This window comes from Myotis lucifugus, unplaced genomic scaffold (assembly GCF_000147115.1).
Source record: "Myotis lucifugus unplaced genomic scaffold, Myoluc2.0 scaffold_54, whole genome shotgun sequence".
Classification (NCBI taxonomy): Eukaryota; Metazoa; Chordata; class Mammalia; order Chiroptera; family Vespertilionidae; genus Myotis; species Myotis lucifugus.
This window is the reverse complement of record NW_005871102.1, coordinates 4,563,955-4,589,628: the sequence shown is the minus strand read 5'-3', so window position 1 is coordinate 4,589,628 and position 25,674 is coordinate 4,563,955. Positions and strand designations below refer to the sequence as shown.

At 37.6% G+C, this 25,674-nt stretch overlaps 2 protein-coding genes across 2 annotated transcripts in view; both read right to left on the bottom strand.

Moving 5' to 3' along the window:
- AXDND1 (axonemal dynein light chain domain containing 1) overlaps window positions 1-8,292 on the bottom strand; it is a 51,731-nt gene extending 43,439 nt beyond the window's left edge. Inside the window, exons 1-6 of the mRNA XM_023753996.1 lie at window positions 8,227-8,292; window positions 7,267-7,446; window positions 5,800-5,972; window positions 5,274-5,377; window positions 2,263-2,383; window positions 1,436-1,521 (exon numbers count right to left, since the gene is read on the bottom strand). Coding sequence (XP_023609764.1) covers window positions 1,436-1,521; window positions 2,263-2,383; window positions 5,274-5,377; window positions 5,800-5,972; window positions 7,267-7,342 — 560 coding nt within the window. The 5' untranslated portion in view covers window positions 7,343-7,446; window positions 8,227-8,292. The remainder of the gene's footprint in view (window positions 1-1,435; window positions 1,522-2,262; window positions 2,384-5,273; window positions 5,378-5,799; window positions 5,973-7,266; window positions 7,447-8,226) is intronic.
- Window positions 8,293-13,662: 5,370 nt separating this feature from the next.
- Window positions 13,663-25,674, bottom strand: part of SOAT1 (sterol O-acyltransferase 1) — a 48,185-nt gene continuing 36,173 nt past the window's right edge. The window contains exons 6-16 of the mRNA XM_023753995.1: window positions 24,289-24,396; window positions 23,000-23,282; window positions 22,268-22,346; window positions 21,689-21,770; window positions 21,410-21,455; window positions 20,607-20,736; window positions 18,805-18,902; window positions 17,646-17,744; window positions 16,483-16,618; window positions 15,737-15,882; window positions 13,663-14,736 (exon numbers count right to left, since the gene is read on the bottom strand). Of these exons, the coding sequence (XP_023609763.1) occupies window positions 14,680-14,736; window positions 15,737-15,882; window positions 16,483-16,618; window positions 17,646-17,744; window positions 18,805-18,902; window positions 20,607-20,736; window positions 21,410-21,455; window positions 21,689-21,770; window positions 22,268-22,346; window positions 23,000-23,282; window positions 24,289-24,396 (1,264 nt within the window). The 3' untranslated portion in view covers window positions 13,663-14,679. The remainder of the gene's footprint in view (window positions 14,737-15,736; window positions 15,883-16,482; window positions 16,619-17,645; window positions 17,745-18,804; window positions 18,903-20,606; window positions 20,737-21,409; window positions 21,456-21,688; window positions 21,771-22,267; window positions 22,347-22,999; window positions 23,283-24,288; window positions 24,397-25,674) is intronic.

Genomic DNA, 25,674 nt, shown 5'->3' with positions numbered 1-25,674 from the left:
CACGGACATGCTCCCAGGAACAAACTGGAATTACAAATAAAAAACATCCTTTTCAAAGTGGAAGAATTTTCTAAGAACACTGACGTAAGCAGTTAAGTGACTAAACAGAACCCGGTTTTCCTGATTCCCAGCCTGATCTGCCCTCTGGAAGTGCCTGTTTAGAGCTAGATGAGTATCGTGAGGAGAATGATCTGGCAATCCTTTAAACTCATTATTATTTATACATCCTTTCTCCTCCCCCTAGTTAATAAGCATTTCCTTTGGTTCTTCCCCCCTACTGGAACACAGTTGGTTAATAAAGTCCATTTTCAGAATTCAGATCAGTGAACAATCTCCAGGGAATATAAAGACTCCGTTTAAAAAATGAGTATGTGAGGAGATACCCCAGGGGCAATGAGCACACCTAGCACCCAGATCTTGCTTTCTAAATATCATTCACCACTGAACGGAATCAGGACTCCTTGGAGAAGTAACTGAGAGCTTATTCCAGAGCTGAAGTTGTGAAATACAAGGTGAACCTAGAAATCTTATCGAGGTCAGAAAATAAGAGAACATTCAAAGGCTTTTGGGGACACGCTTAAAGAACACAAGAGCTAGCTCAAAGGAGCTGACATTGGCCAAATCTGAAAATTTTTGAACATCGAAATAAATATCATAGTGAAGAATTAGAACCTATTGAAAACAAAAAGAAATCCATGAGTCCATATGGTAAAATGCAAACTAATAAATACAGAAGAAATGATGGAATTAAAAAGTCATAAAAAGATCTATAACTAGTGGGTTGCTAGGAAATATAAAATAAGTATTTTTGGTAAAGGGTCATGATGTCTCCAACTTACTCTTGAATCGTGTGTGCGCGCGTGTGTGTGTGTGTGTGTGTCTGTCTGTAAAGCAAATGAAGTATTCGGTGAATCAGGATAGAGCGTCCTATTTTTGTAACTTTTTAATAATTTTAACTATATAAAAATTAAAAGTTACCCCAAAAATCAGTTCTATTTAGTTACTTGGCAAAATATTATCCTAAAACCCATCATCACAAGGAAATGCCATATAACATATGTACTAGATAAGGTAAAAAGAGTGAGACATTCTGGATATCTATAATAATAAAAGTGTAATATGGAAATTAGACCAGATGTCCTTCCAGACAACCTTCCAGATGAAGCCAGGGCTGCAAGGGAAGCCCAGGTCCTGGGTGCTTGCTGGTGGCCGGAGGGAAGCCGGTGCTGGCAGTTGGGGGCAGGAAGGCCCACTCTTGCACGAAATTCGTGCATTGGGCCTCTAGTTTCATTATAAAACATTAATCCAGTTCTAGTTTGTTGTTGTTGTTAATCCTCACCCAAGGATATGTTTTCCATTGATTTTTTTTTTTTTAGAGTGGAAGGGAGGGTGTGAGAGGGAGAGGGAGATATTCAGTATATAACATAGTACTCACTCATCATAGCACTCCAAACCTGAAACTCCTGTACTTGACACAATGTGGAATTCTTCAGGAATCAAAGTATCTGTTAGTTTCTTTGGCTTAAGAAGAATGACAAGAATGAAAACATTAGATTTTTTTTTTTAAAAAAAGAATTGCCCAAATCCTCATTCCTGTCCCAAAAGGATGCTATTTATTAAGAGATTTTGATTAGAAAAATAATATTAGTAATACGGGACATGGCAAGTAGTAAAAAAAAAAAAATTGGCAGAGCATGTCTTTTAAAAAAACTTGAATTACCTAATAACTTTGGTCTATTAGTTACAGGTGTCCCATATACTATTCAGAAATCCACTGACTTTAAAATTAAATAGGAATTTAAAATTCACCTTAGCAATATCCCCCAAATAAGAATTCTACAACTTTAAACTGTGGATTCTAAAAAAAAAAAAAAAATTAATCTCCTAAATTGCATTTTCTAGATTAAAGTGAATAACAGTAGTCTGGAAAATGGCTTAAAATAAGATACTTTTGCTCTTTTCTCACTAAACACCATTTTCTAGAAATAACTAAAAGCACTAAGAAAACTGGTAAGCAATGCAGATCGTAGTTCTAGTACAACACTGCTTTAGATTTTGGGAAAACCTTTTTTTTAAGTAAAGAGAGGAAGATGAAATTATTTATCAAATTCCTTTTTTCCTTTTCTTCCAAAGCCAGTCCCGAAAGGCAGAGCCTAGCGCCCCAACAGGTGAAGCCAGTCCCAAAGGGTGAAGCCTAACCCCGAAGAGCCTAGCAAAGAACCTCTTAGTTGTAGTCCCAACAGGCTCAAACTCTCTCTTTACCTTATGAGGCACAATGGCACCGTCATTTGACTGTAGTGAAGGTTTTGAACGTGGGGGGCAAAGTACACCCTCCCTCGGCTCTCCTTTAACATATTTAACGTCGTACAGAAAAGAAATATCCCTGAAAAGTAAGAAAAATATATTTATAAAGCCGACTTTCAGTCTGGCAGCTGGATGAGAGTTGGTAAGACCCACACAGCCTTCTCATGGGTAGAAAGGGGCACAAAACTGGTCTCCGTCCCTCATACTTACTAGGGCTGAGGCTTTAGACATGAGTTCTCCCGATATTCTTCTCTCCTCCACCTTCTCACTCACATCACAAATTCCTGTCCTTCCATCTCAGTTTAAGATATATTCCCTTTCTCAGGATTATTTCCTCCACTTATGTCCTTGATTTCATCTTTGCCCACATCCTTGAGGCTCTCATTTCACCAATCATAACCTCTGTGTATCTCCCCCCTCTATTGGAACATTCTCCTTGGCCTATAACTGAAGTCTTTTCCCCTTCTAAAAATCTGCCCTGACCATGCATTGTCATTTTACCACGATCGATCGGTTGATCCATCCATGGATCTATCATCTATCTCTCATTTTCAGTTAAACATCCAACTTCTTGAAATTTCCCAAAAATCTGATTTCCATCTTCGTCTCTGTTCTGAAACTATTCTCCAGGAAGCCGACAATGACTTTCCACTGCTAAGTTATCAGTTCTTATCTCCCGCTACTTCCCTGGATTTTTTCCAGGGTTGGTCACCTCTCTTTTTAAAGGCACTCTCCTCTGTCCTGTGTTGCTGGACTCCCTGGTTCTTCCACCCTCTCTAACTGCTACTCCTTGGACTTCTCCGTGACCTCATGGCTACTAAACGGAAATGCTCCACCACACTCTGTCCTCATCCCTCTGTTCTTTACCTACGCGTTCTTCCCTGTCAATGTCATCAAATCTCACTTATCACATTTGTTACCTCCTGGCACAGCTGGTATCTTCCTCCATTCTAACGTTCATCCTCCAACATTCACTAATTCTGTCAGTTAGCACCACCACTCTACTCATCAAAATCTCGGCATCCGTAACGGATTGCTTCCCATCCTTAGCCCTCGAGATCCACCTATCACTAACACATTAACTTTACAGCCACCCTTCTATCATTCCATTGGTTGGTCCTCTTGTCTTTTGCCAATGCCAAAATCACTCCTCCAAGTTGTCGTTATTTTTGTGTGCATTCTCACGTTTCTCCGGTAGTCTACATGCTTCTACTAGATTTATCTCCCTACAGAGGTTATAATCATGTCACTTACTGCACATAATTCTCAGAAGTCTCTGTCCCTCCCCCCGATTTTAATTGGTATAGTCATTATGGAATACAGTCTATTGGTTCCCCTGGATGGTTGTCAGCTGAAGGCCATTCCCAGCTTCTAGTGGCCAAGGACAATTCTCAGCTTGTTTTCTCGCTTCCTCCATCCTCGAAGCCAGCAATGGCAGGCTGAATCCCTCTTAGATTTCAAATCTGTCATCCTTCTTCTCCTGTCTCATCTCTCCAACCCATTCCACTGCCTTCCTTTTTTCCACTTTTAAAGACGTGGGTAATTAATTTGGGCCCATCCTGATAATCCAGGATAATCTTTCCATCTCAAGGTCCTTAACCTTAATCACATCTGACAAGTCCCTTTTGCCATGAAAGCTTCCGAGGGTTACAGGGAGAACATTTTGGGGAAGCCATTATCCTGTCTACCACAAAACAGATCTGCGCATTAAAAAAATTCCAAGTCAGAAGTCTTTTGACATTGAAGCTTTAATGTCAGTTAATTGCCATATTCAGATATAGCTAATTATTTTTCAAAGTACTTCAAACATCTCATAACTACTGATTATTACTATTAATAACTATAGCCATGATCTGATGGCATAAAATACACTTTATGACACTTAGACCCCAGGACACAAAAGTCAATGGCCCAAGTTTCTGCCACCTTTTCTAATACTGATATAGCTAACACCTCATATTTAAAGAGCACTGTGCAGTTTTACAAGTGCTCTTCCACTCATCATTGCATTTGTTGTTCTATATCCCTGGGAGGTGCACAAAATGGAGCCTGTCTATTATTCTCTTTTCATAAATGAGAAAACAGAACTCAGAAAGACTGAATAACCTACCCAAGTACCAGTAAACATTTGTTTTATTCAGATGAAGTGATATTTCGGTAAGAAGCAAACAGAGAGTTACGCTGACAAATGGGCCATGCACAGGAAATGAGCAGGTCACAATCTTTCACAGGAAAATGTTGACATTTAGAATATTTTTAGGAATGATATAAAAACAACAAAGAGTATTTACGGATTTGATCTGAAACAGAGTAAAGTTTAAGGGTTCACTTTGAGGAAAACTAGGTTTAAGCACTTATTTGTCAAGGTTTTCCACATCTTGAAGCTATGTTACCCAGCATTCCTCAGATATACAAAAACAAGAGGGACTAGAGGCATTCTGCCTGTATGATCTTGTCCCTTTTACTAGGGCACAAGGAATAGGCAAGTAAGGAGACAAATAAAGAAAGGCATGCAAAAAGAAAATTTACAGACTGTTGGACCTCAGGGAAGGCAGGGGAGGGTGGATGGGAAGAGATCAAGCAATGAACTTGTATGCATATATGCATAACTCGTGGACATGGACAATGGAATGGTGAGGGCCTGGGGAGGCGGGTGACAGCAGGCTAGAAGAGGTTAATGGAGAAAAAAGGAGGACCTATGTAATACTTTCAACAATAAAGATTTTTTTAAAAAGAAATATATACGAAAAAAATTTTTAAACAAACTAAAAGTACAGTTAGCACCTATTGCCATCCTACTGATAAGGTGGAGGTCCCTCTTCAGATTGTACTGTGATTCATCAAAGATACTGAAAGCTTCAAAATGTTTGATTATGATTTTTCCAATGCTGCCCCTCCCAAGGAAATCATAAGAAATAAAAAAAAACAAATGTTCATCTGCATCTACCCCTACTATCTTCCTTTTTTACCTTCCAGCTCCCGTTAGGGAAACAGGATTGTCAATCAGATATTTGAACTTATTCCTTCGAATAGGGTGATGCCAGACGTGATCAACAGCGCGCGGAAGGGTACCCTGGTAAAGAACAAAAACGTGAATACACAGCAGAGGGCGCACTAGTCAAAGAAAACATATTAACCATTTTGAGTATTTACATTAGGGCATTTGTTTATTCTACATTAAAAAAAAGAGCAAAATTCTTATTCAATATTATGAAGAAAGACTGAAACTTGAACAATTCTTCAATATGAAAGAAAAACATCAAGACTAAGAGCAGTAGTGATCATTTAGGTAAATCACAGAAAAACAAGTTAATGGCAATACTCAAGTATTTCCTTAGAAACATCCATGCAAAAGATTTTAGATTTCAATATAGGAAAATAATGTAAACATACTTTTTAAGACACTCTGGAATACATAACATATGCTCAATAAATAATGAACTGGATACCAAAAAGCTAAGTTTTCCAAAGTACTTTATACATGTATATACACACCTTTGGGGCTTTAGTTTTCTTAAGAGGCAGTAAGTTTTCAGGACAAGAACCAGCATTGGCTGCAGAGGTCAGAGAAAGAAGAACTTCCTGAGGGATGAACTCATTCTGAAGGGGAGTTGGACAGGGTTTTGAGCGATCCACCATATTTTTTCTCTGTCTTATTTCAGGAAGTCCTAAGAAAGCAATGGGGGAAAAAGCATATTGTGGGTTTTTTTGGAGTTAGTTGGCAGTTCCCAGGCTGTCTCACCAATCCCATTTTATATGTTTCTAACAGAAGAAACACTGCATCTGGTTGTCAAGAATATTTAAAATACTCAACAGCATCTGATCAAGAAAAAGCAACTCATATTGCCTGCCCTACTTACCCTTCCATCAGACACAGGTTCAAAAACTCATTATTCCATTACTCCAAATTCAAAGTTGAAAAATAAATTCACTTCACTTGCTCAGTTAACTTGGACAGCCTTAAGATGATGAGAATGTCTATTTTCCCGTTGATGTGAAAAATGACAAAAGAAGCCTCCTGTTCTCAAAACTGTCAAATTATTTTGTATATTTTTTCTATGTTGAGTTCAAAGGTGGAAATAATTACAGTACATTGGGCATTTATAGAGTGGATGGGATCTGGATTAGGTTTAAAAGTAAAAGTAGAATTGGGATTTTTGGAAATGAAGAGAGTGGACTAATCTGAGCAAATTGTTAGAGGAAGAACAGTACAGAGTGTCCTACTCAGCTTGACTAGGGCGGAGGAGGTATACAGGTAGGGCTAATAGAGGAAAAAGTCTCCTATAAAGTCAGTCAAGGAAAGTTAGGCTGTCCCTCTTACAGAACTCGCCACTAGTTTCTGCCCCTCACTTAGTGTGGCTTGTGTTAATTTCTATAAGGAGGTATCATGCTTTGACCACCATCAAAAACCTCTAAAGTTCACATTATCAAACCTGTTTCTTGAAAGTTTGGGGTGGTATCGGAGTTATCAGAGGAAATAGGAAAAAAAAAGTTCAGATGTGGCTTTAGCACAACCTCTCCTACACACGAAGAATGAGTCCAGCTGATTCTTATTCTAATACAGATTTGCATTTATCTGTATAGGAATGAATATCTTATATAAGGTATTATTTTCATTTGTAATAATTACAAAAGCCTGATACAAACTGGTTCCTCACTAGGTACCAAAAAAAAAAAAAAGGTACTGTTTCATACAATTATTGGTATTTAAAATAGGGTGAATTTAAAACAATATAAAGTAATCAGCCTTTGAAAATAAATTACACAGGTGGAATAGTGAAACAGCAGCCTGACTCAAAAATACTATAAAGAGAATGGCTTTTATTGCAACAAGTGTATTGAAAAAAAACGACGCTAATTAAGGTATCCTGAACTCTCAGATGAAAGAAAACGGTGGACAGATCATGATTTCTGTCTATCGCCGTGATTATTTACGTCTGTAGGACCCGTGAAAAACTTTACCTGTCTCTTCCTTGGATGCAGAGACGTTTAATTTTTTGCCCTCGAGAGATGTGGAGGGCGTTTTCGGGTGAGCCATAATAAACAATGCCTCAAATCACTCTCCTTAGTAATTTGAAATATCCTTCCAGAAAGCTAATCTAGAAACAAATCAGCAGCATGTTAGGCAGGGCTGCCAGTGACCTGCAGGCAAAAAAAAAAAAAAAAGAGGGAGAGACCCGTTATGAGCTTATGTTAAATGTCGGAGTTAACAATTCGTCTATCATGGATTTGCCTTCCTTGGGGAGACTTCTCCGTTCCCCGCCCAACGCGACTAAGAAGCCTGTGGTGGGTCAGGGTCAGCGTCCGAGTCGGGAAGGACACGCTGGCCCCACCGACCGCCGGCAGCCCTGTCGGCCCGGTCTCCGGCTACCCACGGGCAGCGCCCTCGCATGCCAGCTCCACAGGCTCGGGTCGGGCACCGTTCGCACCGTTTCTGTCTCAGACTTCCAGGGAAACGGACACTTGCAACCCGTATTCATAATCACATTTCCCGCCAGACATCTTGCGTTCCGCCTTTTCTTGGAACGCCTACGTGTCGTCATAGCAACCTAGGACCCCGGCCCTCAGCCGCTCTTAATGAGGGCTGCCCTCGGCGGTGCCTGAGAAGGAGGGATCAACTAAGAATCCCAACAGTCGCTCTAGGAATTAACGTGTTTTAAATCGCAGCACAAGTTCAGCAGCAACAGAATAAAAATGTTTTATCGGGCCGTTCTCACAGAGCCGGAGACTGTACGAAGGGCTCTCACCGAGCCCGAGAGCCCGATAGTGCGCATGCGCTATCCCCCTCGCCCGGGCCACCTTACTGTCCCTTAAGGGTTGCTCGCGTCACCCCCACCACACACACACACACACACACACACTTTTCGCTGTTTTGCATATTTTTCTAAAAGCCAAATTCTGGGGGGAATGGATAATTAAAACCTGAGTTGCCTTTGGTTGAGGCTTTATTGTGGGGGTTGTCCCGTCCTTGCAATCTGGATCCAGCCTTCCTAGGACACTTAAGCCACGCCCTCCCGAGCACGCGGAAGGCATTCCTTGGTCGGAACATTTTTTTTTTTTTGGGGGGGGGGGGTGTGGGGGGTGGAAGGAGAGGCGCAGTGGCTGGAAACAAAAAGAAATTGCACTCAAGCCGGAGCCAACCGAGGCAAAGTCGTTGGGTCTTGTTCGAAAACCTGTTCTCAGGATTGAGTGTGATAAACACTTTTGCACCACGGAGTTGAGCCCATGCCCCTTGCAGCCACCAGAGGTCACTTTGTACATGATGGAGCCTTAATGCCAACTAATGCCGGTGGAATCCCAGCGTCTAGATGCCTCTAGTCGGGAAAATAACTTTCAGAAGGAAAGAAAACTTACCTTGTTCAATCGTCATATTCCTTGGTGCCAAGCACAGTGCCAATACGTGACGTTTGAAAATCAACGAGACAGTTCTATTGCTTTTGTATTGATAGACAAATTTCTGGTTTCCGGGGTAATAGTAATGAGAAATATAAGCAAAATGTTGAAAATAAAAGCAATCTCGAAGACCCCCTTTTCATTCTCCTAATCAAACACTTTTAGCCTTTATTTAGCCCTGTCTTCCATCACTCTAATTTTTTTCTAGATTTTCCAAGAATTAAAATGCACATATAGCATTCACATAGCACACATATAGTTCACCATTAAGGACTGGCAACCTTCAAAACCGGTGATGCAATGCACAAGCAGGTGGAAGGTAATTTTCTCCCAAAGTGTATTTGCCTTCCTCGCCCCACACTGGTGTTGTGACTCTGCGTTATAATGAGGAACCATACCAACATAATGAATTCAAAGGTCCCAAAACTCCAACATCAGCTTAAACATGGTTTATCAAGCATTTAGGTACTGGAAGAACAAAGTACCACCTTGCATAATCTTAACCTAGTTTTAAAAAATCTAAGCAGGACATTGATAGACGAAATAGAGATAAGTGAACAGATTCAAGAGATACACAGAAAAGTCTATAGGATTTGGGAAGTGATTGGAACTGTGGTGGGAAGTAAAAGACATCAAAGGTTACTTCTCACCCTAGCCGGTTTGGCTCATGGATAGAGCATTGGCCAGGGGACTACAGGGTCCCAGGTTCGATTCTAGCCAAGAGCACAGGCTGAACTCCCCCACCCCCAGTAGGGGGCGTGCAAGAGGCAGCCAATCAATGATTCTCTCTAATCATTGGTGTTTTCATCTCTCTGCCTTCCTCTCTGAAATCAATGAAAAAGATATATTTTAAAAGAATATGGTTCCTTAAGTGTTAAAAAAAAGTTACTTCTCACTTTCTATCCTTGCAATGGTGTGATTATACATGCTGTTTCCTGAGCAAAGGTCTGGGTTAAAGTCGAAGTATGTAAAGTAGTAAGTACAGTAGATAAGAAGATAAGAGCATTACACTAACACCATTCAGAATACAACTGCTACTTTTGTGAAAGATCCTCTCCTAATTTTGAATTATACCAAGAGAACCCTAAAATGGAGTAAGATAAAAATGCAAGATGAGCAGGTAATAGTTTTCCTAAATAGAAACATTAAGACATAGAAGTGACAGTCAGAGTTGTAGATGGGGCCAATATTGCTTGCTGGTGTTGGCTGACTTCTGTTGGCTGCTTAACATCAACTCAGGAGCAGTCCTCTGGGGCTTCAGGTGAACACAGCATTTCCTCAGAAGAGAGCGAGTCGGTGTGGTCATCAAATATGCCCTGAACTGGGAAAAGTACAAGGAACACTAGGTGCGCTTTTGCAACGATGTCCTTTTTACGAACTCATGTTCCCAGTGTGTGGGCAGGCTTTACACACACATCTGTGGGCACTTAAACGCAGCATGCAAAGTTCCCTGAAGGAGTCTGACTGTGAAGTAGGCCAGAATTGTTTAATGTAACTAAAAAATGAAGGCATTAACCAGAAATGATAAAGAAGAGACACTGAGAAAGCTAGGCACTGCTCAGCCAAACTCTTCTCTTGGGGCAGGATAGCCTCTACTATTGTTTCCACAATAGGACTCCACTAAAATTAAACCAATTGTCTTAGTTTCAAGTCAGATTTCATCTAAGTACCCTCCTCCTGATTCCACATGAGTGTGCCTACAGGATGTGAAATGCTTTTTAAAATGCACTGATTTTAGAGAAAGGGGGAGAGAGACAGACAAACATTGATTTTTGTTGTTCCACTTATTTATGCACTAATTGGCCAATTCTTTTATGTGCCCTGATCAGGAATCAAACCCGAAACCTTGGCATATCAGACAATGCTAGAACTAACCGAGCTACCCAGCCAGGGCAGTAATATGCTTTCTGTCTTATTCATAAGTGTCAGTGCATAGCACAGTACCTGGCACATGGTGGTGATTCAGTTTTAAATACATTCATCTTTCTCATCATACAGTAAGTTGTGTTTCTACAGAGAATAGATTCAGTGACGATGCCAACCTGAGTATATCACTCCAGGTATGAAATGATTTCTCATGGTATGTTTACAAACTGGTATTCTTCTTTATTAGTCAGATACATGGACCAACTAATTTGGGTCCACATGCAAGCTGAGCCTAAAAGGACAGGAAGCTAAACTTTAATAAATTCATCAAGGAGGGGGCATGTCTGATTTCTGAAGAGTTTTCCCCTTCCCACTCGTCTACAGAGACAGGTGAGTAAAGCCACACCATGGAGGGTAACTAGAGAGTATTTTTTTGGCTGTAACTACCATACAGTGGGCCCTCCATATCCACACATCCTGCACCTGCAGAGTTAACTAACTGTGGATGGGAAATATTTGAAAAAAATTTAGATTGTTGCTGATGTGTACTACGTAGTTAATTAAGCCTATGATGCTTGCATCTCCTTAACATGTACAGACTTTTTTCCTTGTCATTATTCCCGAAACAATACAGTATAACCATTCACATGCCATTTACATCATATTATGGATTACAGGTAACATAGAGATTAAACTGTACAGGAGGATATGTAGGTTATACGTAAATATGCCATTTCACATAAGGTACCTGAGCATCCTCGGATTTGGATATCCATGGAATGCTCTTTTCTCCCTGCACTACTGGTTTTCAAACTTGGGGGTAGGAGAAAATGGGTGTTCAAACACGAAGGGCTCCAGCACCCCCATCTCTATCTCAACCAGAAGCAGCGATATTTTATCTGTTTTACATTCTGGGCTAAAGTGTAACAATTTATTCTTTAACTGGTCCAGGCCACCTGTTCCCTACAGTTATATGAGTTTACCTTCATTATTTTCCCCCATACAAAACAAAGAACTGTACACAAAATTACTTATGATCACACAAAACAAAGATTATCTTTTTTGCATAAAAGACTTCAACAATTCATAAATTATATCTTTTCAGGCTACACAACCCACATGACCAGCTTTTAAGCACACAATGTTCTAATATGTTTTCTCTGACTTCAGCATCCAATTTTCCAGGTAAGTATAATTTTGATAGATGAAAACTGCCCATACTAAATGAATTACTTCTACAGCATAATCTGTTTGCAAATATAGAACATTTACACTCTGTACTTTAACCTGTCAATGTCATTCACTTTTACCTTGCAATGATTAAAAAGGAAAAAAAAAACCCACAAAAACATTTCCCACTCCTTTTGCTCCCAAATGTTGTAGTATCAATTTTCTAATTAAATTCTAATGTGAGGCAACTACAGTACATTAGTCCACCAACAAGCAAAAAACCTCCATTTTCCTTCATTACCCAGGATTGAGAATATAAAAGCACCTAACAAATTTATGGCAAAGTTAGAGCTCTTAGTTGTTCTCTTGGATACCAAACTCAAAATAATAGTTACTATCCATTAATATCTCTTACAGGAAAGAAATTTTAATTTTATTACATTCAAAGGAAAAAAGTATCATCCAGGAACTGAAAATAATTTTAGCAAGAGGGGAAAAAGAATCAATCTTCCTGAAACATATTACTAAGAAGTTTTTGTTTTGTTTAAAGGCTTTTGCTAAAAGCAGCTAGTGATAAGACCATGGCTACCAAACTAAGTTTCTTTCACAGAAAGTTGCTATTCCTTTTGAGTGTTTCTGAAAATTTCTTAGGAAAGTCTTATCATTCTAAAGTGTCTCCAATTATACACAAATTATTTGTTGTCACATAAAAATCTAGGGCAGGAAAAAAATCACTAATAAACAAAGGGAAGATGATAGGTTTTTTGTATTTTTTTTTAACTGATAGAGTTAACTTTTAAAATGTATTTTTATTGTTTTCAGAGAGGAAGGGAAAGATAGAAACATCAATGATGAGAGAGAATCATTGATCAGCTGCATCGTGCATGCCCCTACTGGGGATCGAGCCCACCAACTCAAGCATGTGCCCTTGACCGGAATCAAATCTGGGACCCTTCAGTCAAAGGCCAACGCTCTCTCTATCCACTGAGCCAAACCAGCTAGGGCTGGGGGTTTTATTTTGGGTTTTTTTTTTTTTAAGTAGCCTTGATAAATCCAACAAATACACTATTTAGAAAAGTCCTCTCAATGAGAGTATATGTTTACAGTACTTAACAGAAATACAGACCTAAGAATTCCATTCTCTCACTTTAATAGATTGGCTTATTCATAACCAAGTCTTACATCAATCTTGTTTTATCAGCTCCCTAATATTTAAAATGCAGTTAAAAGTTTAGTCAACAAGTGGGTGACTAATTTTAATTCTTAATAAAAACACCAGCAATTAGAAGGTATATTAAAGCAGTCCTGTTTGGAGGTTATGGTTCCATTACAATCACACTACCACTGTGCAGATAATTACTGTGGAAGATAACCTTGAGGTGCACTTTTGTCTGTTGAAATTGGATGTGATGTTTAAAAACTGCCTAAATTCACCTGAATCAAAGGTATGGGGAATAAAATAGGTGATTAAATTGAGTACTTGTGCTACAGATTAAGTTGTGACTATTAAGAAACTCCTTCTACCTTCTTATGAGACTCACACTGTCTTTAAAACAATTTGGAAAAGACTTCCCCAAACCTTTTGGATAACAGTAGGCCTGTTAGAATTCCAAGAGGGCCTCTCAAGTTGTCTGCCTCAAATAACAGTAATTTTCTGAATAATTCGTAAGTCTTACTTCTTTGGGTGGAAAGTTGAACTACATGCATGGCCTCAGATACTCTCTCCAATGCTCAATCTTTACAAACATAGTCACACCTCATACATACAAACAAAATAAGTCCTCCACACCACACCGTATGACCAATGGGCATCTTATAACATGGGAACATCACATAAAAGAGTACATTTTCCTGAAAATGAGCACATAATTTGTTTCACCTAAAGTATAATACCACTAAAAGTATAATTGAGCAAATACAGAAGCCAGCTTCTGGATCTTTAAGAATCACTTTAATATTATTGGAGGCGATTAATACTTCTGTTACAGACTTACTAGTCTGCAAATTAATTCAAGTCAGTAGTTATTAGACAATAAAATAACTGTACCAAAGGATACTTCTAAATAACTTAAAAGAAGTTATGACCTTAAAGTTTTTAAAAATTATTTTCCATACAAGTTACATGATAAAATAATTTAAACATATGATTGATTCCGCAAGTTTTTAAAAAAAATTTCTTTGAAAGTTATGAGGAAATATTTTTCTTTGTCCCGTGCCTTCTTTTTCTTTCCCATCCTATTTCTGTTCTTCTCATATATAATATTATGAATGAAACCTCAAGAATTCAAGGTGAAAGATGTAATTTTGCTTCATAGAAACCATGACCTACACTGTATAGTAAAACAAGATAAAACTTGGGTAGAACCAAGCTTTTTTCAAAAAAATACAGGCTGAGAAGAACAACCATCCACAAATTAGGATTTATAATAAGGTTATCTTTGGAAAGTAGATATTTTCTCTCTACTAGAAATAGCAAAACTTTTCTTTCCCAATTGCATGGTTAATTAGCATACATTCCACCAGTGTGCATGAAAAAATTTCTAAGCCAGAGGTATTTAAATGATTTCTTCATAAGTGGTTTGGCTAATTCAATGGCCAAGGAAACATGATGTTTAGCCTCTAATTAGATAGTCGAGAAAGAAAACATTTAATTTCTGAGGCTTAAGCCAATATGACCCAGCAAACATCTGTCATTACGTTAGCTATTAAGTCTTCCTTCTCCGCAAAGTAATACAAAAAAGCACTGCTTAAGTATACATTAAGTCCAGTAAACTTCCAACAGCTCAGCTCCAGATGACCTAGGGATGGAGTGAGTCATCTGTCAAGCCTGGAGTGGTCCAAACAACAGGGATAACTTCATCAGTAACAGCTGGAAATAGATGCCGGCCCCAAGTCAGGCAGAATACCCAGTCTTCAGTGTCAAGGAAGGAAACCAAGTCCAAGCTTCTAAAACACGTAGCGGCAAGTCCAGGAACGTGGTCGGATGTAATCCAGAAATGTGGGCTTTGAGAAAAAAGAGGAAAATAAATGTAGCTTACTTGTGTGCACTATGTGCATGAGGTGTGGGGAGAGATAGGGATGTTAGTGTCATATACTGCATACCTCTAAAATGCCTCTCAGCATTTCAGCAACCTTTCAGTTAAAAACAGTTCAATAATTCAAAAGATGTTCAATATTTTTATCTACAGCATGGATTTACTTGGTTTAGAGGCTTTACATGAAGCTTTTAAAGTCCAGTAAACCCTACACAATTGCCCTTCTGACCAAATGTCAAATAGGTCCTACACCTCTTTAGGTATCGTGCATTTTATTTGAGCACACCCCTATTTTTAGTAGTCCAGAGCAGTTAGTTCAAATGCACACAGAGGATTAATAGGAAATAAGGAAGGAGCATTAGGGCAGCATAACAGACACAGTGTAGACAGTAGAAGCTTTGGCAGAGAAACTGATTAATTTGATTGTGGGCATCTTCAGTTACAGGTGCCTGTGAGAAATACCGGGGTATATAAAGAAGACACCCCCTAATTATTTGGGAGTCATCCACATGCAGCTTAAAGCTGAAGCTCTTATGTAATCATGAAAATCAAGGGAAACGGGATCCTAGGCATATGAGTGTAGCTGGACATTTTTACAAAGACGTAATACTTTGGAAAGGAAAGGAAGAGGTAAAATATACATATATATGTGTGTGGAGGATAGGATACACATGTCCTACATTTTTAAGACACAGGAAGAAAATTACAAGGAGCTAAAGAAAAAGCAGTAAAAGAGTAGGAAATTTAAAAAAAGGAGGGGGGAGCACCAAGTAGGAGAGTTCAAAGTGAAGAAAAGCAAAAGAAAAAATTTTAAGAACAGTAGCAATAAGATCAGATAATGTTTCTCTCCGCTTAACATTAATTCATCACAATCTCCACTAATGTCCTTCCCCTTAAAATTGCTCTCCAACCCTCACAATCGGGGACAAACATGTCACTTCTCCACTGCAGCCTGAGTGCTGACTCACATTTTTCAGAGGACAGTGCTGACGTGCATACCACTCTTGGGAATAAAAGCACAGGAGGACTCCCTGGCCCGCAAAAAGTGAAGTCCACATCATGACGTTCCAAATCGGCCTTTTCCGGCTGTCATTGACAATGAAGTTGAAAGCCACTAAAGTCAGGAAGAGAACAAAAAATATATATCAAGACAATCTATAAGCAGCCTCAGATAGCTGCTAAAATCATCCAAGTATCACAATGAGCACCAACTGTGCGGACATGGTTTATTCTGGCTACTGCTCCTATAAATAAAAATGAAGCTTCCGTGTTGAAGTTTATTAACCAGTGATTAATTAAAAATCGGACAGTATTCAGAACAGGTGAAAATATATTTCATGGAATCATTCATATTCTAGCTTATCCCTTCCCCCCACCCAAAAAAGGGTCAGTTTTTTTCAGCGGGTGAACAATGATAGAGTTGAAGAATGGCGAAGTTGTTTTTTATTGTTTTTGTGACCTACCAAATCAGTGTTACCAACAGTCTGCAAGAGGTTATGTGGCTCATTTCTCTACTTCAAAGTATATAAACATCTTGAAACAGAGTTGTGTATAATTACTCAAAATCAATGTTCTTTTCCCTCTGATAAGCAAACACTGCCTTGAGATGATATTACTGCTCACTATCTAGCTTCCTACATTGATTTCATACTTTATTTTCTAAATTTCTCTTTTGGCATCAGCCTCAGTCCTCATGGCATGCCAAGGTACTTACTTCCAAAGAACATGAAAAGCACGAAGAGCACTGGGTAGAAAAAGCTCAAGCAAACAGCTAAGGCGTATTCATGCACGACAGCAGACACAGCAAAGACGGCTAACATGGCAGCAGACTTGAATCTCTTAGTGAAAAACTAGGGTAAAAGGAAAATATTAGAAAGCAGTTTTTAAAAGGTAACTAAGCACAAACTACATAAGACTTATAATTATCACATGTTAAAGGCACCAATTTAATTATATTTATATTGGACTTTCCAATCTACTCTTTGGATTAACCCAAATGTATTATAATATAATTAGAAAAAACACCTATGCTTAAAAATCCTTATTTTCAAAGAAGGCATTTTCAAAACTAATCATGTTGAAAGGGAGAGCGGGCATATTTTTAAAAACATTAATAACTTATACTGGTAAGTCACTCTGATGGACAAAACATAGTTTTTATATATTAATGAACACATCAGATCTCAACCTTTAGAATAGCACAGTATGGTAGACAGGGCAGGCATCCTCTCCATTTTTACAGGTAACAGAACTAAGACTTAGAAAGAAGAGACTTGCCTTGTCCATAAGTGAAACTACACATATTCAGGAAAGAACATTCGAATACAATGCTATCTGATCTACAACATGCTATCACTTAGCCAATAATCCAGAGACACCAGCATTAATCAACCATGAGATTCAAGATTTCATTTCATCAGTCTAAATACACTCTGCTCTGAAGAATGTCTCAAAGACCTACATGACCAATTGGAGAGATGTTAAGTCCATACATAGGGTGGTTCTCCACTTTGAACAGATTTTAAAAAAAGAAAGTAAATGAAGAAAAAGTTAGAGGGAGATTATCTGTTATCAGTGAGATCCATAAGAAATGATCCATAAATGGTGGATCATTTCAACTTATCTGAATGTTTGCCTGCATTCTTACTTGGTAATTATATAAAGTAAAATCCAGAATGAAAACATGGTATTAGACCCAGTAACTGTCCTTACTGGTCTCTCAGCAGTATTATTCAGGCAGAAGATTTCTTAGACATAAATGGCTCATAAGAGAATTAAAGACAACTAAGTATAACTTCCTCCAGCTGTACAATATTAATACTTTCTGGAAAAGAATCTCCATTTCTTGAACAACATCAACTAAATCCTGCTGCTTACCCAGAGAAAGTCCTTGTAAGCATAGTAATACAGCCAGTCATGGACCACCACATTCCAGGTCCTGTAATAGTTGGAGTAGGATGTGGAATTCCACCAATCCTGAGGAAAAAAACCAAAGCTATAAAACTACACACATACCACACACACCTACATGTATATACACACAGAGCCAAAGCAAAAACCCCTGAATATTTCCAAAGAACATACACACATAATATCCAGTGTGTGATGATAAATTGTCAGTCCATACACTGATGTCAGAAAAATCTTAAAAGGCATTTTGGTTACTGATGTTTAATAAGACATTAATTCTAGTTCTATATGATTCATTCCCTAGGTTCATTTTCTCTCATTATGAAACAAGTTATGGTGGAAGACACAGAACATAAACAATCTTCAATCTAGCGTTCCTCTAAATAGCAATCAGTGAATCCCCATTGCCTTGCTAAAACACAGTGAGAGAATTCTAAGGTCACACAGGGTTACGTAGCATGCTAAAGGTGAAGAGCTGCTTGCTGGTATCAAACAGAAAAACTTATGTTGAATAAGGAGTGAGAGGTGGCTACCTCCAAAACCTGGCACTCCTTTACATATATCTTGCTCCCTACTTTAAGATCAGACACCTAAAATTCACAACCTACATTCACTATTTCTTTGAGAAAGAAGTGGTAGGCTTGGAGTGTTACCAAAACCACAAACTAAACTCCAGATCCTGAGTTTAGAACTTAATTCCAACTTTGCAAGTATAGAATACTATTTTAAGCAGAATTAATGCCTTTCATAAATAAAAGAGGAAAAAGTCATTTCCTTCCTTCAGCAACTTTAAATGGAATAATTTACTGAAATTACTCCTACAGCACCAGACAACCAATTTCAAATGAATGAACAGTCAGCAAAGTCTCATACCACCCTCTAGACACATGCTTTCCTTCTGTAATCACCAACACAGGATCCAGCAGAAGCCATATGTTATGGGAAAGGGAGGATATCAGAGGTAGAAGATAAAGCTTTACTAATTACACTGATACCAGAATTTCAGACTTAATATTGGTAAAACTTGTGGGAAAGCATTATCTGACAATATAATGTTCATGTTAAAAAGCTAGCAATGAGGACATAATAAATTGTGAAAAGAAAAATGAGTCCGTGTGTATATTACCTTATAAAACATTCTGTCACCAAAGCGTAACATCTCGGCAAAGGCATTGAGCCAACAGTGCAAAAAGGCAAAAAAAGTAAGTAACAGCCCCAGCACACCTGAAAATAAAATTAATAATATTGAGTGTTTTCAAACAGCTCATATACCAAGCAGTTTATTTTGTCAGCACCTGCTTAGCTAGAATTATTTTGTAAAATAAAAATGATTATTCCAGCTTACTCATTCCAGCCTGTTTATAATAGAAAAGTCTTGATACCCAAAGCCCTTTAAAATCTGGCCCTCGTGCATTCCCATAAACCAGTTGTTTAAAACTGGGGGAGAAGTCCCCCCCAACCACCACCCACCAGGAACATGTGACAATTATGAAGACATTTTTGGTTGTCACAACTCAAGGACTGGTGGTGGGGGGGGGGGTACTATTGGTATCTAGTTGTTAGAGGCCAGAATGGTGCTAAATATCCTACAACACATAAGACAGCCACCCAAAACAAATAATTATCCAGCCTTGAATGTCAATAGTGATAAGGTTAACTTATCTCCGACTCCACTCCCAGTGTCCCACACATCATCCCTACCTGGACTTCGGCCATTCTAAAGTAAGTCTATGCCTGTGCACCCATCTCACCGCCTAAAGCACCTTTCCACCACTTCTCTGCCAGGCAAACGCCTATCTATTTCCAACACCCAATGGTAAATGTCATCTCCAGCATGATACAAAGCTCATCAACACTTTGTTCATTCTCCTTATGTAGTATATATTGTTACTATAATGTAAAATACATGCTCACCCTTTCACTCATTTATTCAAAAATATTTATAGAGCATCTGCTATGGATTAAACAATATGGGAGAGACTGTGACTGGCTGAGTGGCTATAAGATACGATCTTTGATCTCAAGGAATTTGTAGCCCAGTGAACAAGACACACAAGTATGTAACACATATCCTATTAGAGGAACAGATGAGAGTTTACTGGAGTAACCCTTGAAGAGCAATTAGGGAGGGTTATTAGAAATCTGGGAGAGAGAGAAGGTAGAGACAAGGTGATCATGGAAAATGTTACCAACATTTAATGGGTAGAGGAAAGAAGTAAAGAAAACTATATATATAATTTGACTCTTCCAGAGAGTGAAGAGTTATGTCTGTTCACTGCTATATTGTCAGCATCTGATATAGTAGGTACTCATATATCTCCAGAAAAAGATAAGTGGAATGAAGCAAGTTAGGAGTCTGAAGTATGGCTAGAAAGACAGGAGAATAAGAAAGAGTGGTAGGGAGATTTCAAAATGTGGTCAACAACAGCCAGTGCTTCATGGAGATCAGAGTAAGGGCTACAGCATCCACTGGATTTAGAATCAGGAAATAACTAGTGATTTTAATAAAGTCTATTTCAGTGCCCTGCTTGGATTAGGAGCAAGATTATGGGGAAATGAAGCATAAATATGAATTATCCAGTCAGAGAAAGCAAACCTTGAGTAAAAGCCAGAAGACCAATGGAAAAATTCGGCTGAGACTGAAATATACTTCATTTATGAGACAGATGGAAAGAGGTCAAGATAGGTATAGAAAGCCTAACCAATGGGCACAGACAACAGGGGGATAAGGGCCTGAGTGGGGGTGGGGGGAGCAATGGAGGGATAAGGACACATATGTAATACCTTAATCAATAAAGAAATTTAAAAAAGACAGGTATAGATATGCAGATGAATTTATAAGTGAAAAGCAGGTAAATCAAAGGTGCAATAGCTTTCTATTTTCCTTGCAACTCTATAAGTGGCCAAATTAACCAGTCCCCATGTTACCTGGCAAGATGGAGTTGAATACACATAGGACCAGAACACGAGCACTGAAGGGCTCCTGCTTGATATTCCGAAACAAGGGGGCGCAGAGCCTTTCAAAGACGTAGTACATATAAAATAAGCAGCCAAACACCTGGAACACAGCAAAGATAGTCATGAGAATGATGGCTTCTAAGGAAAGATGGTGATTTTCCTTCAAAAGAAGATACATATGTAACCTCTAATGTTTACATATATATTCCATTTAACACTAATGCATAAGATTGCAAACTGTACCCTTCAGAAATTACTCAGACCTAGTTTCTAACTATCTTTTCCCAACCCTTTACCAAAGGGCATTTGTAAAAGATCAGACTCTTGGAACCTGATTTTCCTGCTACATGAACCCATAACAAAATAATTTGTTTCATAAATGGGTATTTGATTAAAACAAGAATTTAAAATGGGATTTTCTGGGATTTGATTCTGATAAGGGGTTCAGGAGGAGGAGGTAGTGAGGAGTGTCAGGCCCACATATATATCCAAAAAATATAAAAACAGGAGGGGAGGGGGAAATTAATGTAGGTGCTGACTGAAGTAACCAAATGGAATTACTTTATTAATTACAATAAAACAAATTATTTTATTGAAGAAAATTACTTTTGATGTTGGCAAAACAAACACCGTTCACTGTATTGAGAATAATTTCAAAACTTCAGAAAGAGTTCTACAGCTCCCAATAGTCATAAATTTACAAACACTTTAAATAGATTAAAATCCCCATCTCCCACCAATCACCAAACCTTAGGCAGTGAAAAAAAACTTACCTGTGCAAACTGCATAGCCACATAACCCCACCTTACAGTGGGAGTCCTAAAAAGGAAGCAAAAAAATACATTTTCTAAATAAAGTACATTCTGTCAAGAATTACTATGATCAAATAAGACTGCTAGAATCACCTTTGGGGCTCTCTGGGCCAGAGAGAAAATGAAAACTCATTCTACATTCTCTGTAGCCCTATGGGAGCTGACCCTTGCCCGCCTGTTGTACCTCACTCCTGCCACACTTCAGGTGCTCAGCACACTTGTACTTCATAGTGCCATTACCTGGGGTAGTTGTCCCGGTAGATGAGGGTTGGCGCGAACAAGAAATACAAGTACTGGTTGACTGTGGGTACTGGGACAGTTCCTGAAAAAGGAAAACTTGGCTAGGTCAGGAGCTCTCAGCAGAACTACAAAGGTAAAGTAAGGAAACATAGGATAGAGAAGAATAAAATGACTTCTCCTTAGCTTATGTTGTTTCTTCCTGATCTCCCAAAATGATGACTTCTTATTCTAATATCAACAGACCAATCCCTCTACACTAAGTTATTCCTGTGACTGAGATGACTTCTAGAGTTTTAAGCAGCAACTCAAAGAGTAATAAGCACACATGGGTGTGATGAGTTTAACATTCTATAAAAATTACATAAAGTTACAAGAATCTAATGATCAATGGTTTTAAATTGCAGGTACCAAGACAAAACAGAAACAATCAGGAAATAGTGAGATAGTCTTCCAAATCAATGTGGAGGCTACATAATGAAAATCAAACATAATGGCTGCAGAATGTAATGTGCCATCCCCCTAAACACCAAAGGATGAAATACCCTCTGAATAGTCCTTTGATGTAATAGAATTACATACTTGATTTCTCCTTAGCTGAAGTCAATACCCGAGGCACATTCTCTCTGACAAATGAATGGACCTTCATTATCATACGAATCTAAAAAAGGAGGGAGGAAAAGATAAATTTTTTCACAAATAGAATGTTTTTATTTTGCATATACCAACTCAAATTCACTTTTATGGAATAAAGCAAATTAAAAACAACCTCTACAGAAAGACATATTCTTTTGCAACTAAAAGCACCGTATTACAAAAGTCTATCAAAGAAAGGCTCCTGACATGGTCCTTTCCATTAGTCAAACAGAGCATCATGGACACCCAATATAAGAAAATCGGAAGGTTTTATGGACAAAATAAATCCGTTCTTTAGATGGAAAGAGCTATATGACAAAATAATGAATCTGACATTTCAAAAGTGGGGATTTTAATTACAAAAACATTTTATGGTATAGATAACTACTACAAAAAGTATTCAAGAACAAAATCTGCATTGATCCAGAACAGTTCAATATGATTTATTTCAATTATTAAGTACCAGAGAACACTGAAGTTAAAATAAGTTTTATGAGATGAGATGATCTAGTTTAACACTTTAATTTTAGACGAGAGCATAAAGAACCAGTTATAAAAATTTATCCAAAAATAACAAATATTAGTATTATATTGTTATAATAATATTATTATTATTGTTGTTCCAATCATTATTTTAACTGAGCGCAGCACTGCACTGAGCAACACTCAAAACCTTACCTGTTCAAAGATGACAATGCACCGGGAAGCTGGTGGCAGTGTATATGCTAATACAGCATATGTTGGTCCACAACCTAGAATTCCAATCTGGAAGACCATGAGAAGCAAGCCATGGAAGAAAGAATGGATCACTGGATGAGAACTCTTGCTGTAGCCTCTGGCCCAATGTTGAAAGAGGAAGTAGGGAACTGAAAGTGTACTCAAGAACATGGCACACCATGTACATATAACAACAGGAAGCTGGCCAAAAGCATAATATATGAGATTGAACTCAAGCACCAGCCTGGGGAGAAAAGGCACAGAGAAAAGACACAAAAGCACATTTTTAAAAATATGCATTGATTCACAGAATTCAAAACTTTCAGGCCCCAAACTCTCAGCTTTAGGAAACACAGCAACATTAACACATTGAAGTCATTGAAGTTGTGCTATAGAACTGCTTCTAAGACTGCTTCACAATATATTTCAATAACAAAGTTTCTAAAAGCCCTAAGATGATACAGTCTTTAAACATAAAATACCTAATATAACTTAAAATAATAAGACTTTGAACTTCTCAAAAGTTAGATTCTTAATTAATACATTTTAAACTCTAAAATATTCTATGGCAAAGTCCATATTTAAAGAATTCAAATAGCAATCACTGTTATGTACAAAAGATGATTTTTCAGAAGGAGATAAATATAAATAAAACAATCTAGGGAGGGTGGGAGAGGCCGGGGAAGAAGTCACTGGGGGGAAAAGGAGACATATGTGATACTATATGTAATACTTTAAACAATAAAGAATTTTAAAAAATAAAAAATAAACAAAAAATCTATTAATATATCATCTCAAAATTTAATTTTCTAATAAAGCATATAATTCAATGTATGATTACTGCACTGTCATTTTAATGTTACAATTTGATTTTCATATTAAAAATACATTTTTCAAATGTGAAATTCCAATAAGCTACTTATTTTTAGTACTGACCTGAAATGCATACCATAACAGAAAAACTGATAAATCATATATACAAAATTCTCCCATTTAGGAAAATTACCTAGAAACTACCAATTATAGTCTATTTAAATAGACCATTTAGAAAAATAAAAGTAATGAAATTTCTAATCTTCTTCTTAGTTGTATTGTACTTTTTAAGAGACAGAAATCTCAACCTCGAATCAGCTACTTTGGAATTTTCTGAAGCAAATTTAACCAAATCACCCTCTACCAAAATTTACATACAATGAAAACTCCCAACATCCTATGCGCCAATTAGCCAACCATCCTTTTTCTTGTCTTACCTTCCTTCATCAATGTAATCTACCACAAGTGTGCTGAGGATAAAGAGGATGAGGAGGGCAATAAACATGTGATATATTGTTCTGATGTGGTCCACCTCGAACAGCTCACTGTAAATGTAGTTCAAACAAATAAAATGAATAAACTATATCCGATTTTAAAATGTCATATATTAAAGACTTTAAAGCAGTCCAGAAATACTTAATCCACCCTCCAAAATGATCTCAAACAGTAATCACAGAATATTAAACCTGAAGTAGAGACAGTAAGTGGCATGACCAAAGTAAAAATTATTGGAAGAGCTTAGGACAAGGCTTTCTGATAAGATAATAGTGCTTCCTAGAAAACAGCAAGGATATCAAACATTTAGAACAAATGGTGTGCATTCTTGAAAACCTACAGAGGTGACTGTCTTCTAATGTAGGCAAAAGGTCATTCACTGAAAACAGGGAACACAGAAGCTATTTCAAAGGCTAAAAACTTTTTCAAAACATCCTAGTCTTACAGTCCACTCTCTACTCGGGTTACTTTTCTTTTAAAACACACCAATTACTTTCTAGATGACTTTTTCTAACTAAGGACTTTTTATATTTGATTAAAACAAGTGTTTTAGCTTAGTTTATGGAAAGATGTATGCTAATCTCCTAACTTTTTGAGGCATCTAAAATACTATTAAATGTCTGGGTTAAGGAGCTTCAATTCTAATAAAACCCACCTGAGCCATAAAATATGTATTTTGTTTCCTTGATTTAAAAATGTGTATTTTAATTTTGTTTATTTTTCATATATAGAATACTATCACTAAAATCTTAATTATAATGTTCAAAACACTTGCTTTAATTTCTCTTTTACATAGAAAGCCTGCATTTCCCCCAGATAGAGATTTTAAAAGATAAATCTCTTCAAACAACATAACACTGAAGTGGTACTCTATATTAGATATTTAGAAAACTTTGGCCTTCTAATCAAAATTAAGTAATATGGATCAATTTGGCACATAGAAAATATATTTTGATAAGCATATGATGCATTTTTAAAAGAAAAGCACATCCATACCTAAGGTTCACCAGCCCAACTATTTCAGGCGACCTATACTAGTGCAGGTTAAATTACAGAAGTATTCTAATGAATGAGTGAATGAATGAGTGAATGATCTCCGAGAACATTACAAAAGAAATATTAATTACATACTCAAAGTGCACCTTTACTTTTCAGTTCACAAATGATGTCACCACAATTAATTTACCTTGCCTGATGTGTGTGTTTTTTCATAAGATCCACACAATCAGGGTTTTAAAATAAGTAAATCTGAGAAATCTATCATGTGTTTAATCTGGATAGCCAAAGAAGAGATTAAAAAATTATATACCAAAAAGGCAGCAACACCA